Consider the following 15,179-nt stretch of genomic DNA (forward strand, 5'->3'; position numbering starts at 1 on the left):
TTGCAGAGGTTATCTTCGATGCCTCATCTATGCAGTGGGCTTGTTTTTCAAAAATGTCCGGACCCTGGTCAGTGGCCCTTTAAGAATTCATCGGTGACCGGCGTAACGACATAGGCGAAAACAAGATGCCCCGTGCACTGTCTGCCTCCGTGTCGCTATCTCTCTAGAGATCAAAGAAACAGACACCCATCTCAAGGCGGCTCGAAGCACATGCTCGCCGGTGCCGCTGTATGTCTGGAACAGGTCGCCCTTCAGTATAGCTAACGATGGCGTGGTTTGAAAACGGCGGAACGACGCACGCCCGGACGCGGCATTTCGCAGATGTGACCATGCGGGGCTGCTTTTACCCTTTTGACTGAGCGCACCACCGCCCCTGGTGTGCGGCCATCACTCACGGTTCGAGTGAGTGATTTTCCAGGGGGGTGCAACCGCCCCCCCTTGCCCCCCCCCCCTCCGGACGCCCATGATCATGCTGTACCTTATCACAGTCGGGCGACTAAATGCTTTCACTTAAACAGCCAGCCTGGTGTTTGCATAAACAGATGAACTTGATTTTTTTCGTTGACAGCCTCAGCTTTAAGTTCGATTTCATAATGCTACTTGACGCTTCGCATGACCAACACTCTACTCCATGGTGCCTTCCGAGCTATCAATGTTTTATTGGGCTCAGAACTTCGCGCGGAGGTGGTGTTAAATGGTATGGCAAAACAGCGCTGATGGACGGGACGGAAGAAGATGAGACAAACACATGCGCGCTGTGGTGTTAGCATGCTTGTGGAAGGAAACCTTTCAGTAATTGCAATGATAAACTTTGTTTTGTTACGGAAGACTATCTGCCATACTAACTTTTTAACAAGCAAGCTTTCTTATGTTTCCGGTATTCATTTAAACATTAAACGGAGCTGCCGCGGTAGCTCAGTGGTTATGGTGCTCGGCTGCTGACCCTAAACACGCGGGTTCGATCCTAGCAGCGGCGGTCGAATTTTGATGGAGGCGAAATTCTAGAGGCCCGTGTACTGTGCGATGTCAGTGCACGTTAAGGAACCCCATGTGGTCGAAATTTCCGGAGCCCTTCACTACGGCACCTCTCATAGCCTGAGTCGCTTCGGGACTTTAAACCCCATAAACCAAACCAAATCACTATTAAATATATTCTTCAGAAGGTAAAACGTCTGCTCTCTAAGTGTTTTTGCCTCAAATTACGGTTGCCTCGTTTGGAGCACATCTGCCACCAATATTAATCACATTTTTATTCTGCAAAAGAGAGCTGTACGTGTATTGGGCGAAGTACCATTTAACTTTCCAACCACTATATTATTTAAAGACTTGGAGATACTTGAAGCTCTTGACCTCTCCAATTCTCGCTTGGCGTTAACAGACGTTAAGGAGTGCCACAACAACATAAACCCCGTCAGGTTTATAACAAACTTGACGCGAAAAGAAGTTAGAAGACTTCCGGAACATTTGTCTGTGCCACACCAACCTAAAAAATGTGAAACAAAAGCTCTCATATACACTTTGCCGAAATTATTAAATAAGCTAATTAATATGATGGCATTGATGTTTCTTATTGCAGTTAAACACGTTGATAAAATGTTTTAGTGCCTATGTGTCTTCAATTCTATTGAGATATATATTCTTGATTGCTACATGCTATATGATTACTTTTATCAGAATGTTTTTTTCTTCCTTTTTTTCCTTTTGCCACATAATACATTCTTATGTCATACGGCTCCTGCTACTGCTACGAGAATATTAAGTGCTAGTCAAACTGCTCTTTTGCAGCTTTTTCCCTTATATCCTCCATAAAATTGTATATATTTATGGAAATAAATTAAGTCATACATATCAGCGCGGAAGCATTATTCTGCTGGGTAAACCCCGGGAAAGATCGGGCGTTGTTTGTATGTTTGGGGTGTTTGTGGGTTTGTGCCAAGGCAAATGAATAATAATGAATCATATATATATCCGCGACTGGGATTCGAACCCGCGGCGGCGCGGACTGATCAGCTTCACTGCTCACTGCGCTAGGTTATCGCCGAAGCCGAACACTTCTCGCGTTAAACTACAACACACTCTCACTCTGTACATTGCGCATCGTCTTCTTCATCAACTAATACTGCTATCAAACAAGTATTCGCACTTTGAGCTATGCGGCAGTAGTGACAGATGTGCGCAGCATGCACTGGCGTGGACAACTTTTTGGCAGAAACACGGCACTGCATTGGTGTTGACAACATTGCTACCGAAACGCGGCATTAGAGCATAGCCATAGCATAGCCTACCGGAACTGGGTAAATTGGCATTGACGGCGACAAAGTTGGACGCGCATAACTGGCTCCGTGAGTCAGTGGGCACCTCAATGGCGCTTTCAGGAGCAGGTACACCAAAAGTAAAACGGAGTACCCGCCGCGGTGGCTCAGTGGTAAGGCGCCCGTCTACCGAGCCGGAGTACCCGGGTTCGAACCCAACCGCGGCGGTCGCGTTTCGATGGAGGCGAAACGCAAGAGGCGCTCGTGTGCTGTGCGATGTCAGTGCACGTTAAAGATCCTCAGGTGGTGGAAATTGTTCCGGAGGCCTCCACTACGGCCTCTTTCTTTCTTCTTTCCCACCTTCCTCCCTTCCCTTACGGCGTGGTTCAGGTGTCCGTTTGTGAGACAGATAGTAAGCCATTTCCTTTCCTCAAAAGCCAATTTACCAATTTATTTACGCGAGCGGTGGCCAGCATGCCAGCGCGCTTTATCGGCAGATGCGCAGCAAAGAGCAGGGTTGCGTGGTGGTGGTGAAAACATTTATTAAGAAGGGACAGGAGGTATGTTTGGACCAGCCCATTTATCCAAACGGCAGGCCACGGACTGGTCCGCGGACCGGTCACATGGGGCCGACTGCTGGTGGCCCGGCCGGGACGGTCCGGCGACAGCATCCACACGACAGACCAAAGCAGGCGACCAGGCGGGCCAAGTGAAAAGCTCTGGGATCCCCTTGCAGCAGCGCTCTTTTCATGGCGCATTCACGCTTCGGCATTCGGCGGCGACGTCAAGCGGAATTCGCCGCCGCGGCAGCGATATGCCTAGCGGAGAGCCCGATCGGTCCGGGACCGATTTCTGCCTCGGCGAGGAGGAAGTCGCATTCCCACGTCAACAAACATGGCGGCGCGCTTCGAAGCAGGACTGCTCGCTTCGGACTCAACTCGTTGCTGTTACTGCTTTTTTCGTTGCGTTCACTGGCCATTAATAGGGCACCGATCTTTCGCTTGGCCCGATCTCACCTATAAGAAAACTTATGAGTGAAAAATTTGCTTTATTTTTTATTTAGAGTGACGATTGTGCCGCTTCTAGGCTTAAGAAGAGCATAGGTTTATTGACAGAAATTGTTCCCGTCTTAACTAGAGGCGCCAATTGGCTGAGCTTATTAGGAGGCACATTAGAGCTTATCGCTGTCTGTATGTTTGCATGCGCTGAAATAAACGTGGAAAATGTGAGAATTGGTTTTGCGATGTGTAGGTTTAGCGTTGCGTAGTTTAGCGGTGCTCAGACAGCGTCAATTTAAGTTATTTTCTAACCATATCTGTGTACGCAGGAAGCGACGTCGTGACGGCAATGAAGTGCGTACGTAGCAGCATTCCGTAGGCGGCGGATTTCGCTCGCTTTCATGCCCAAGTGTAAACGAACCGCAAAGCTGTAGTGAACCTAAAAAGAAAAACGTAGCATCGTCCGACTACGGTGACATATTGACAGTGCGTGCAAGACTACTAGTTTCACTGGTGTCGCCTTGCCGCACAGAATGATAGCAGTGGTGAATCCATGGAGGAAAAAAAAGAACTACGAGGGAGCGCGCTCAGCCTCTGCAAGCCATCCTCCTCTGACGCCGCTGCCGAGGGCCCTTTTGCGCACTGACTCTTGGGAAATAGGCCCTCCACAGTTACCAGACTGCCAACCAGCGGTGCTTTTTAGTGAACGTCTGTGCTCCGATGTAGCGCAGAAGCGCAGCGCCTGTGTTGCAGCTTTGGCGGAATGCGTACCGAGCTCGAGGTTGTCTGAAGGCTCCGCGTCTCAACACTTCTGTTGATTACACTCGAGTTTTTGGGTGCACTGTAGAAAACTGCAGGTAAACTTTTCATCAAAGGGTGCGGCCGCGACCGCGTCACTGTTCAATTGTGGTTCATAAAGAGAATGGAGAGGAATTCTTTTCGTCGTTAAAAACAGTGTTTATTTCAGCGCATGTTGTACGCGGAGAACTCGAGAGTAGGCGAAGAAAACGAGCCTCTAAAAAAGGGCGCAGTGCCTACAAGAGCGCTCACGGCGGACGGACCGCCCCAGCGCGCTGCGCAAGATTCTATTTCTCGGGCAGGCAGACTTCGGCCCGCCCATGGGCCCGCCGTTCTCCGCTATTCTCGACGTCCGGACCGACTCCCGGATGCTTGGTCACGTGTCACGATAACCGCACTGACGCGCGCGGACCATCCGCGATCCGGTCCGCTCGTCTGAACACACCGGGCTGATCCAAACATACCACCAGTCCCTTCTTAATAAATGTTTTCACCACCACCACGCAACCCCGCACCGCTCGCGTAAATAAATTGGTAAATTGGTTTTTGAGGAAAGGAAATGGCTCAGTATCTATCTTGCAAATGGACACCTGAACCACGCCGTAAGGGAAGGGAGGAAGGCAGGAGTGAAAGAAGAAAGAGGTGCCGTAGTGGAGGTCTCCGGAATAATTTCGACCACCTGGGGATCTTTAACGTGCTCTGACATCGCACAGCACACGAGCGCCTGTTGCGTTTCGCCTCCATCGAAACGCGGCCGCCGCGGTCGGGTTCGAACCCGGGTACTCCGGCTCTGTAGACGGGTGCCTTACCAATGAGCCACCGCGGAGGGTACTCCGTTTTACTTGTGGTCCACCTGCTCCTGAAAGCGCCATTGAGGTGCCCACTGACTCACGGAGCCAGTTATGCGCGTCCAACTTTGTCGTCGTCAATGCCAATTTACCCAGTTCCGGTAGGCTATGCTCTAATGCCGCATTTATGTAGCAATGTTGTCAACACCAATGCGTATTGCTCTAGTGTCGTGTTTCTGCCAAAAAGTTGTCCACGCCAGTGCATGGAGCGCACATCTGTCACTACTGGCACATTGCTCATAGCCCGAATAGTGGTTTGATAGCAGTATTAGTTGATGAAGAAGACGATGCGCAATGTACAGAGTGAGAGTGTGTTGTAGTTTAACACGAGGAGTGTTCGGCTTCGGCGATAAGCTAGTGCTCTAGCGCAGTGAGCAGTGAAGCTGATCAGTCCGCGCCGCCGCGGGTTCGAATCCCAGTCGCGGATATATATATATATATGATTCATTATTATTCATTTGCCTTGGCCCAAACCCACAAACACCCCAAGCATACAAACAACGCCCGATCTTGCCCGGGGGTTACCCAGCAGAATAATGCTTCCGCGCTAATATATATGAATTAATTTATTTCCATAAATATATACAATTTGATCGAGGATATAAGGAAGAAAGCTGCAAAAGAACAACTTGACTAGCACTTAAACATTCTCGTAGCAGTAGCAGGAGCACCGTATGACATAAGAATGTATTATGTGGCAAAAGGAAACAGAGGAGAAGAAAACATTCTGATAAAAGTAATCATATGGCATGTAGCAATATATATCTCAATAGAATTAAAGACACATAGGCACCAAAACATTTTATCAACGTCTTTAACTGGAATAAGAAACATCAATACCATCATATTAATTAGCTTATTTAACAATTTCGGCAAATTGTATGAGAGCTTTTGTTTCACATTGTTTGTACGTTGGTGTGGCATAGACCAATGTTCCGGAAGTCTTGTAACTTCTTTTCGTGTCAAGTTTGCTATAAACCTGACGGGGTTTATGTTTTTGTGGCACTCCTTAACGTCTGTTAACGCCAAGCGAGAATTGGAGAGGTCAAGAGCTTCAAGTATCTCCAAGTCTTTAAATAATATAGTGGTTGGAAAGTTAAATGGTACTTCGCCCAATACACGTACAGCTCTCTTTTGCAGAATAAAAATGTGATTAATATTGGTGGCAGATGTGCTCCAAACGAGGCAACCGTAATTTATGAGGCAAAAACACTTAGAGAGCAGACGTTTTACCTTCTGAAGAATATGTTTAATAGTGGTTTGGTTTGGTTTATGGGGTTTAAAGTCCCAAAGCGACTCAGGCTATGAGAGACGCCGTAGTGAAGGGCTCCGAAAATTTCTACCACCTGGGGTTCTAACGTGCACTGACATCGCACAGTACACGGGGACTCTAGAATTTCGCCTCCATCGAAATTCGACCTCAGAGGCCGGGATCGAACCCGCGTCTTTCGGGCCAGCCGCCAAGCGCCATAACCACTGAGCCAGTGCGGCGGCTCTGAAAGAAAGTAAAGAAAGTGTCTATTGGGCAGACCCGCGCCCACAAAGAACTGAATGACTCGGCGGCGGCGTAGCAACAAGGGTGCTCGGCGGTCGTCGTTCAGAATGCCCGCCGCTCTCGGCCATGGTCTTTTTAAAGCTGATAGCGAACTTTCGAGATGCGCCGAACAAAGTTACCACAACATTATGAAAAAACGTTGAATCGACTCCACCTGGCTGCTATCAGTCGAGACAGATCTGGTCGCCTCTTGCATCGCAAACAGCGCGATAATGCCGCGTGGCGGCAGCTGTGAAGAATGAACAAACAAACAGTAGAAAACTTTGAGTCAATATAACAACATAAAGCATACGGGAGGTCTAATATGGAATATCCGTCGGCACTGTGACAACCTTATCACTGTCAACAATTTTCAAGGCTTTTTCAGTCAGAACAGCGCTTTTTTCGGCGTAGAATTGCCAGGGGTGTAGTGCCCCAGAATACAGCTAAGGCGTGCTAGCTAGCAGGCTGGTGAACTATAATTGAATAGTTCAGTTTTTAGCTATTACTGTTAAGCTGCTTATTGAGAGGATTGTAGCCCTCCGTAATTATACTCATATCAGATTTTTAGAATTTAGAAAATGCCATTCCCGTCGTCGCTGCAGCGCAAGGAATTCTTTGGGCCGCACACGGGCGAAAAAGCACTAGCTTTCTGCGGCCAGAAAGGGCGCCATCCACGCCTGCGAGAATGAGTCGTACAGCGGTGCGGGTGTCACGTGCTCCTCCGTGGCAGCGCCTGATTGGCAGCGGCGAGCGGGCAGAGAGTACGTGACATGGACACCGACATGTGAGGCGCAGTACGAAAGCACCGCTTAACACGGTCCCGACCAAGTGTGTTAAGCCCCGGAGTAACTCGGGCTAGCTCGCAGGAGCGTCGCGGAAACTGCGGCCAATGGGAGGAAGCTCGGGTGAGTTCGGAGGAGTGTCCCGCGAACAGATCAGCTTCGCTGGCCACTGCACGAGGAAACTATGCTATCGCTGCAGCCGATCACGCCTCGCGTTAAACAGCAACTCTCTCTCATACCCACATGGGGGCATTGGCCAAGGCGTAGTGGCTGTGCATTGCACGTCGTCATCTTAATCAGTTTCCATCTGCGGCGCGAACAGATCAGATCAGTTAAACCTCGATCAGAGCTTCACCTGAGCCTAATATCGTCGCCAGATGCGCTGATGATCCAGGAAAGCGTAACCATGAGCCAACCAGGCTAAACACATGCTTTCGCAAATCTATTCGGTGTGCCTGTGTTAAAACCCTAACACTTTTTAAAGCTATCAGCATCAACAAGCATTTCTCCGACTGTTTTACTGCAGTACAGGTGCTTGATTACAGCAAGCGCTAGAGCACTTCAGTACGACACATAGCCGATAACATAACCAGAGCAGCGTGCACTGCCCACAATATTAACAGCCACAGACCCACTCTGCTTTTCCGTTACTCTGCAGGGCAACACGAAATCTCCTAGCGATGCATCGTGAACGCGGCTTTGCACTGGTGATTACAGACAGGTTTCGACACCAACGCAAGACGCTTCGCTGTCAGTACAGCCAGCCTGGCAGCAGAGGGGAACCGGGCCGACTGGACCTTGCGGCTGAGGGGGATTCCAGGGAACCAGAACCTACCGGAACCAGAGGTTGAGAGCGGAAAACAAAACCGAAGCTTGCCGAGGAAGGAGATAAAACAAGCCCAGAAAGGGGGTTGTTAGAGCGATACATATATGGTTGGTTCAAAACGCCTCTGGAAGAGCTAAATTTGTCAAGGACACAGGAACACATATAAGGACGAGCACTAACAAATGACGAAGAGATCCTGTTCCGAGCACTTTATTTTTATTTCGTTTATTAGTACTGTTGGCCTGAGGTCATTACAGGGTAGATGCAAGACGATACAGAATAGCAGCACTGCCATGGTCAAAACAGGTCAAACAATTCATGAATGCAATAAATGGCACAATTACAAAGCAAGAAATAAGAGAAATTGACCAGAGTGTCATCTTTTCACAGCCGCAAAACAAACGCATTACAGCCAGGAACAAATGTACGTTTTGAAAATAAACATACCACCATTAAATTGTTAGCTACGTATTTCGAGCCGCATAGAAAATACCAGTCAGTCTGGATTCAAATAGAATTAGTCTTCCCTGTTAGTGTTAGTACTTTTATGTATCTATTCGTGCCGACATGGGCTAGATGTGGTCTTGGTGGCTGCTTCTGACTGTTCGAGACATGCGCTGCTTTATGTACTGATGAGTGTTCAAGTTGAATGAGTTTACGTTCTGAGGTATGTAATATGCTGAACACACAAAAAATTACATGTTCAAAACGGTTCACTGTAGCGCTATACAGGATTGTCTTCACCACGTGCTTGCAGAAGTCGGCGAAGGGGTTAGTTCAGTTACACAGCAAACCTTGGAAGTCATTGTCCAGCGGAGATGAGTCCCGTTTATTCACTCCCCATTTCTACCACCCCACATCAGTAGGGCGTTATCGCTGACGTAAATGCTGATAAGAGTACCTCCATATGCAGCCCATGACGCCATGGCCTCGTGGAATGAGAGCATTTTAGGCCGCGATGCAGACGAGCTTGTTTGAAGTGGCAGAGTGGTGTAGATGCTCGACACGTTCACCTGGCATTCTTCGCTCACGCCAGAGCAGTGTTAAGGTGCCGTAAAGCCGCCTACACAAATCACCAGTAGGCGTGACGGCTCACGCAGTGCTTTCAGTGTTGTCCTCTTTCGTCGAAGTATTCGGTCTCACGCAGGTGTTGCGAAGGGTATTCGGGCGATCGAGCAATAATTTTGCACGATAAACGAGGAGAAAAAAAAAACGCCGTAAAGAGATGACAAATGCTAAAATCATCTGAATTGGTATCTGGCAGTCGTAAAAATATGCATAAAAAAAGATAGCCCTCAAAGCCCGGCTTGCGGGCTCGGTGGCTGTGGGCGACGTCAGGCGTCGGGAACGACGTGCTGGTTGCCCCAGTCGTACAGCGTCCTGCCGACGGCGTTGACGGTGAGCAGAACCACGCCCACGAGCACAACCTTGAGCACCACGCCCAACACCACCTGCAAGCACGCGGAGTCGACACGGGTATCTGTTATAAACACTGTAATGCTCCTAATGCATTTCATTCGAAGAAAATGAGAATACCATATCTAAAATGGTTTTTTCAAGCGAGTGCGGCCACTAGTGAATTCTGTTCGCCAGCATCAGCGCATTATAGCCAATTAGAAACTGAACTGATTCGCTCACTTTATTATACTGATTCACACAAAGGTTGCCAGGAATGGTTATGCAGATTAAAAGATGTTTTTCACCCGAAAAAAAGAAGGGGAGCCTATTAGGTGTTACAGAAATTCCACATGACAAAGTGATCTCCGTCAGCTTCTCCGACAGGCACGTGGAATTGATGTGATTAGCGTCATTAACGGCGCGCTCTGTCGTAGAGGACACAGAGCTTTGGATTTGAGCTGTGAGCATATAGAAGTTGCTAACTAATCACGTGTGCGTCGGTTAATTGCCCCCTGTGTTGTTGCAAGAAATCAATAGCTAAGAAAAATCAAGTGACCAATTCACGACCTAACCGATTACTATCCACGTACTTTTTGAAAACTGCGCATAGAGAAGACGAAAAGAAAAACACCAGGGATTACTCAATTGTCGCAGGCGGTGTTATCAGGTGGTGTTATCCCTTCTTTTGTTCTTTTGAAACACAGCGCCGGCGCACAACGGACGAAAATGAAGACGTACAGAAGACAAACACAGCGCAGTGTGTGTCTTCTGTACGTCTTCATTCTCGTCCGTTGTCCGCCAGCGCTGTGTTTCAAGAGAATGCTCTACCCACTCGCCCAGCATCATGCTTTCACTTTTTTTGTCTCATCATCTTCCCTAAACACCGTTTACACCATGCTGTCTTTCCATAAACTAACCCAACAGCGCATCTCGACCAAATATTCACCATTCGCCTGGAAGCAAGGAGATGAAGGTGCGCGCATACGTACGAGTCGGACGAAAGGCACGCGTCCGATCTCGTGCATCACCACCATGGGTATGGAGATGGGCATGATGACGTTGCTGGACGCGCCCACCACCACAGGGATCGCGTAGTACATCGGGTACATGTTCTTGCTGTCCGCCTGCAACGCAGAAAAAAAAAGACATGCAGACTTACAGGCGAGTCCCGCTTAATTAATGCTCGAGCGAAACGGCGCGGGCACATTTCGCGCTGGGAGCTTTATAGTTACGGAAGGGGGCTATCTCTTGAACTTTGCCCAATCCCCGAAGTGTGCTCACGCACTTGGAAATAGCAAGGAGCAAGCTAGAGCTGTAGCAGCTGTGGAGCTAACGCCATGTTGTGTTTCTACCCCCCCCCCCCCCTTAACTCTGTGTGTTCCCGTCACACCTGTGTCCACTCGGACCACGTGGGCCCGATCAGGCAGCTACCGTGAACAATCGCCAAGGTCGACAACCTCGCGACGACCATGGGAAGTGAGATGCTTGGAATGCCCCTCCGAGCCTCAGCGGATTAGTGTAGCAGGAATGTCAAAGGCCATTGTCAGCAGTAAACCCAACGAAATTCCTTGAGGGGAGTGCAGCGGCGACGAAGGCAGGCGAGGCCCAGGAGCTATTGTCCGAGCAACCACCGTGAATGCGGAGGCGACCTGGCGGCGTCGTCACGCTGGCGGATAATTGAAGAATTCTGTGTCCCCGACTCGCGTTCTGGGCAATCGGCGGGGAGGCAAGTTCATTCCCCTGCTGGAGGACTTCGGGAGATTCCTTTCCCGCAGTGCTGGATGAGTCAGCATTCTCCCCCTCTCATCGGCCCAGCTGTGGGAGAGTGGAAAAGCTCGCACCTGCCCAGCCGTGGGTGGTGACAAGAACGTCCCTTCGGTCCATCCGATTGGACAGTGCTCGTCGACCATTATTCCCCAGCCAGGGATCTGGGGAAACCGGACGATATTTAACTCGGCCGTGAGTGTGGCCGAGGGAAGCCTGCTAGCTCCAGTCGACTACGGTTGACGAAGACGTTCCCCTTCCACTGAGAGCCATTCTCAGTCCCGCTCTATGTAAATAATGTAAATATGTGATTACAGTTTTCCTTCACTTCCCCTACTCCCCGTCTCCGGCCCACGTTCCTTCCTCCTTCGGCACTGCGGCGGTGCTCCTGGACCCGATGCCTGGTGGGACACGCTTCTAGCATCGACAAATATATCAACTGGTTGGCAGCGGTGGGATCTTCCACGCTTGGTCCTGGCTTCAGCAGTGGTGAGCGCTTGACTTTCTTTAAGAATCTGCCAGGCTTGATAACTCTGGAAATTTATCACTACCTGTAGATTGTTTTTCTGCACGTGCTCGCTTAAGCATTTCACGTAGCAGCTTATTTTTGAAAGTCCTCGTTCGAGAATTGCCATGGATTTGAGCAAGCTAAAGAAGCCAGAGTTGATGTTGCTGTGTGAAAAGCTGGGTATTGAGGCCAGGAAAAGTCACAGAAAGCCGCAGCTGATTGAGGCTATTAAGGAATGTGGTGCTAAGGAGGAGGGTGACAAAATTTGGGAGACCTGGGAAGTTATTCAGGAGGGAATCAGGAGCGCTAAGGAGGAGGCCGACAGGGTTGAAAATGAACGCAAGGAGAAGGCCGACAAGGTTGAAAGGGAACGCAAGGAGGAGGCCGACAGGATTGAAAAAGAACGCCTTTACCGCAAGGAAGCCGCTAAGAAGGAGGCTGACAGGATTGAAAAAGAACGCTTTTACCGCAAGGAAGCCGCTAAAAAGGAGGCCGACAGGGTTGAAAAAGAATGGAAGGAGCAATGCCGTAAGAGACTCGCTGAGCTCGAGGAACTACGAAAACGAGAACAGCAGGAGCTCATACGTACTACTCAATTTCTCAGACGGAAAAGGGCCCGAGATCGGTTGCGGACTTTTCAGAGAGGCGAGAGCTTCAGAACGTTCCTCGCGAGTTTTGAACAGATATGTGCGGAAGAGGAACTAGATCAGGGCGAATGGTCAATGATGTTGCTGGCCATCCTTCCTTGCGATGTCAGCGCCGTATTAGCGCGACTGTCCGATGAGGATGCCAGAAACTACGACAAAGCGAAAAGTGCCCTCTTCCGACACTTCAGAATTCGTGTACAGACCGAGTCTAAAATCCGAAGTGATAGCAGCGAGCAGCGCCCCCATCAGTGCGTCAGCGACCAGCCAAAGAGCCCCGCTTGGTCAGCTACGCACATTGTAGTTGCTCAGAAGAACAGTGACAGTCGGGAAATTGATGTGATAATCTGCGGCACAGAGCGTCGTTGTCTGCCACCTGACAGCGACTGTGGCGCTCCAAGCCAGAGCGCGGCGTTAGATGAAACGCGCGATGCCGCGCAGATTTTCCTTGCAACCCAGATAGGCGTAGGCGCAGCGCAAAAAGGTAGTCCTCCAGAAAGCAGTCGCGCGCTGAAAGTGGCAACTGCAAGTTCTATTGTAAGCGAAGAATGCGCCTCAGCGCTGCCTCGAAACAATGATCAGTTCAACGATCAGGGAACGACAGCCGCTCGCGACCGAACACCCGAAAATGAGTTATGCTCCACTGAAACCAGCGTGTCTTTGCCCATTGCCAGCGTCGCGATCGAGAGCCCGCTCGAGGTGCGTCTGACCGGTGCAGCCGTCTCCCAAAACCTGCCTAAGCAGCATCCCTCGATTTTCTCTAATCGCTTGGATATGCTGCCCCAAGAAAAAGGCCTTTGTTTTGGAGATAACGCTGCGCAGGTCCTCACCATTTCGAAGGCTCGTGAGGTCGCGGCGCCAGCAGAGCACGTGGTTGAAGAGGGCAAACCTCAACCTGTAAGCCCGAAGCCTGTAAATTCTCACGGTGATGAGCTAGAGCAGGCTTTGTTACCAACAGACGATGAGACGAACGCCGGCGATTTAAGCTGTGACGGCTCCGCGCTACCTAATGACGAGCCAGCCCAGGACTTACTCACTACTAGCACAGGGGTAAAGAGTACCGACAGTAGTGCAGGCTATGGTGAGTCTTCCGAAGCAGGCGCAAGTGATGAGCTGGGGCTAGGTGAGGAACTGAAAAAGAATCTAGCATTGCCCCACTCAGATGGCTTTCTCGAACTCCTTCGTGTGGACAGAGAAACGTTCACCGCTGAGCAAGAGAAAGACCAGACTCTACGAAACTTGAGTCACCAAAGTGGCATAGGTGTGTCACGGAAGAACATACCTTTCCAGCTCCGTTCTGGCCTTCTGTACCGCCAGTATAAGGATAGGAAAGGTATCCAACACGACCAACTTACTGCCCGCGTCGCGATCGAGAGCCCGCTCGAGCTGCGTCTGACCAAAGCAGCCGTCTCCCAAAACCTGCCTTTGCAGTATCCCTCGATTTTCTCAAATCGCTTGGATATGCTGCCCAAAGAAAAAGGCCTTTGTTTTGGAGATAATGCTGCGCAGGTCCTTACCATTTCGAAGGCTCCAGAATTCGCAGCGCCAGCAGAGCACGTGGTTAACGAGAGCAAACATGACCCAGTAAGCGTGATAAACTCTCACGGTAGAGAGCCAGAGCAGGCTGGATCACAAACTAACAATGATGCGAACGCCGACGACTTAACCTGTGACGGTTCCGCGATCGCTAGTGACGCGCCCCGCAAACCAACAGCGAGGGTTTCCACAGAGCGGCAGCGTATAGAGGTGGCCAAACGGGGAATGTTAATGAAGGGGAAAGTGCGCCTCATGTTGACTGCTGCACAGAAAACCGGACAACCGGTTACCCGCCCCAATTTGGCACATCAGCGCTCAAGAGTTCGCACGCGCCGCTTGAAGGGAACACAAGCTAAGGGGACGCAACGCGCGAACCCAATCCGAGAGAGGCAGATTCGCTGGCACGGCATTCGCACTCGTCCGTTCCCTTCTCGCGTTCTGCTTTCTGAGCGTCAGCCAAACTTCAGAACCGTGAGACTTGGACGAAGAACAGTTAAGGGTCCCAAGCTGAAATTCCTAGCCTTGTGTCCTGTTGCACCTGCTAGAGCAGCTATCGGACCGCGGCCGCGAAGGGGGCGGCTGAAGAATAGGAAGCAGTAAATTCCTCTGATCGCAACGCCGTTTGCAGACGGATTCGAGGAATAATCCTGTCTTGAGTTTAATGCTTGTTTTTTGTCTTTTGCTCATATATCTCTCCTATACAAGGATGAGAGCGAAGCTTTGGAGATTGGCATTGCCGGACTCAGTTTACATGCGTTGCAGTAAAGTGCGAGGTAATGGAAACGCTGATGGCCTCAGCCGAAGCTTTCCCGTGTAATGCCCTTTCCTGACTCCCCAGACGTTATTCCGCTATGCAAATTTGTATTTTGTTTTTTTGCTTTAGCGGGAATCATTTTTGTCTGTTTTGTATGTGTGTTCAGCAGCTCCACCTTCCCTTTGTGCTCTCACGGGCGGTGGCTTTCTGTGACAAAAACTGTGCTACGGCACCCCCCCCAAAATTTTAGAAAGTTTTCCTCCCTTTTGACTAAACAAGCTCTGGGTATTCTGGTTTGGTCAAACATGTCAACGTTCGGAGGAGGACGTAAATTTCACGCTACAGCTCATTTTCTCTAAAGAGGTTTTGTTGACCGAAAACAGCTTGGCAGTTCTTGAAGTCGGTTTGGCGCTTTCTGCTTGTTGGGCTGTGTACCTTGCTGGTTGAGACCGTTACAGTTGTCAACGAAGCAAGAAGAACCTTTGGGCCCAGCTGTGACCAAAAGCCGAACGGACACAACTCCAGGTCTCTGCG

At 49.9% G+C, this 15,179-nt stretch overlaps 1 protein-coding gene across 1 annotated transcript in view; it reads right to left on the reverse strand.

Annotated features, from left to right (window-relative positions):
• Window positions 1–8,256: 8,256 nt before the first annotated feature.
• Window positions 8,257–15,179, reverse strand: part of LOC149361618 (uncharacterized) — a 63,319-nt gene continuing 56,396 nt past the window's right edge. Inside the window, exons 14-15 of the mRNA XM_089572737.1 lie at window positions 10,429–10,563; window positions 8,257–9,492 (exon numbers count right to left, since the gene is read on the reverse strand). Of these exons, the coding sequence (XP_089428863.1) occupies window positions 9,376–9,492; window positions 10,429–10,563 (252 nt within the window). The 3' untranslated portion in view covers window positions 8,257–9,375. The remainder of the gene's footprint in view (window positions 9,493–10,428; window positions 10,564–15,179) is intronic.

Source organism: Amblyomma mixtum, chromosome 2 (assembly GCF_055824585.1).
Source record: "Amblyomma mixtum isolate Tamu chromosome 2, ASM5582458v1, whole genome shotgun sequence".
Taxonomy (NCBI): Eukaryota; Metazoa; Arthropoda; class Arachnida; order Ixodida; family Ixodidae; genus Amblyomma; species Amblyomma mixtum.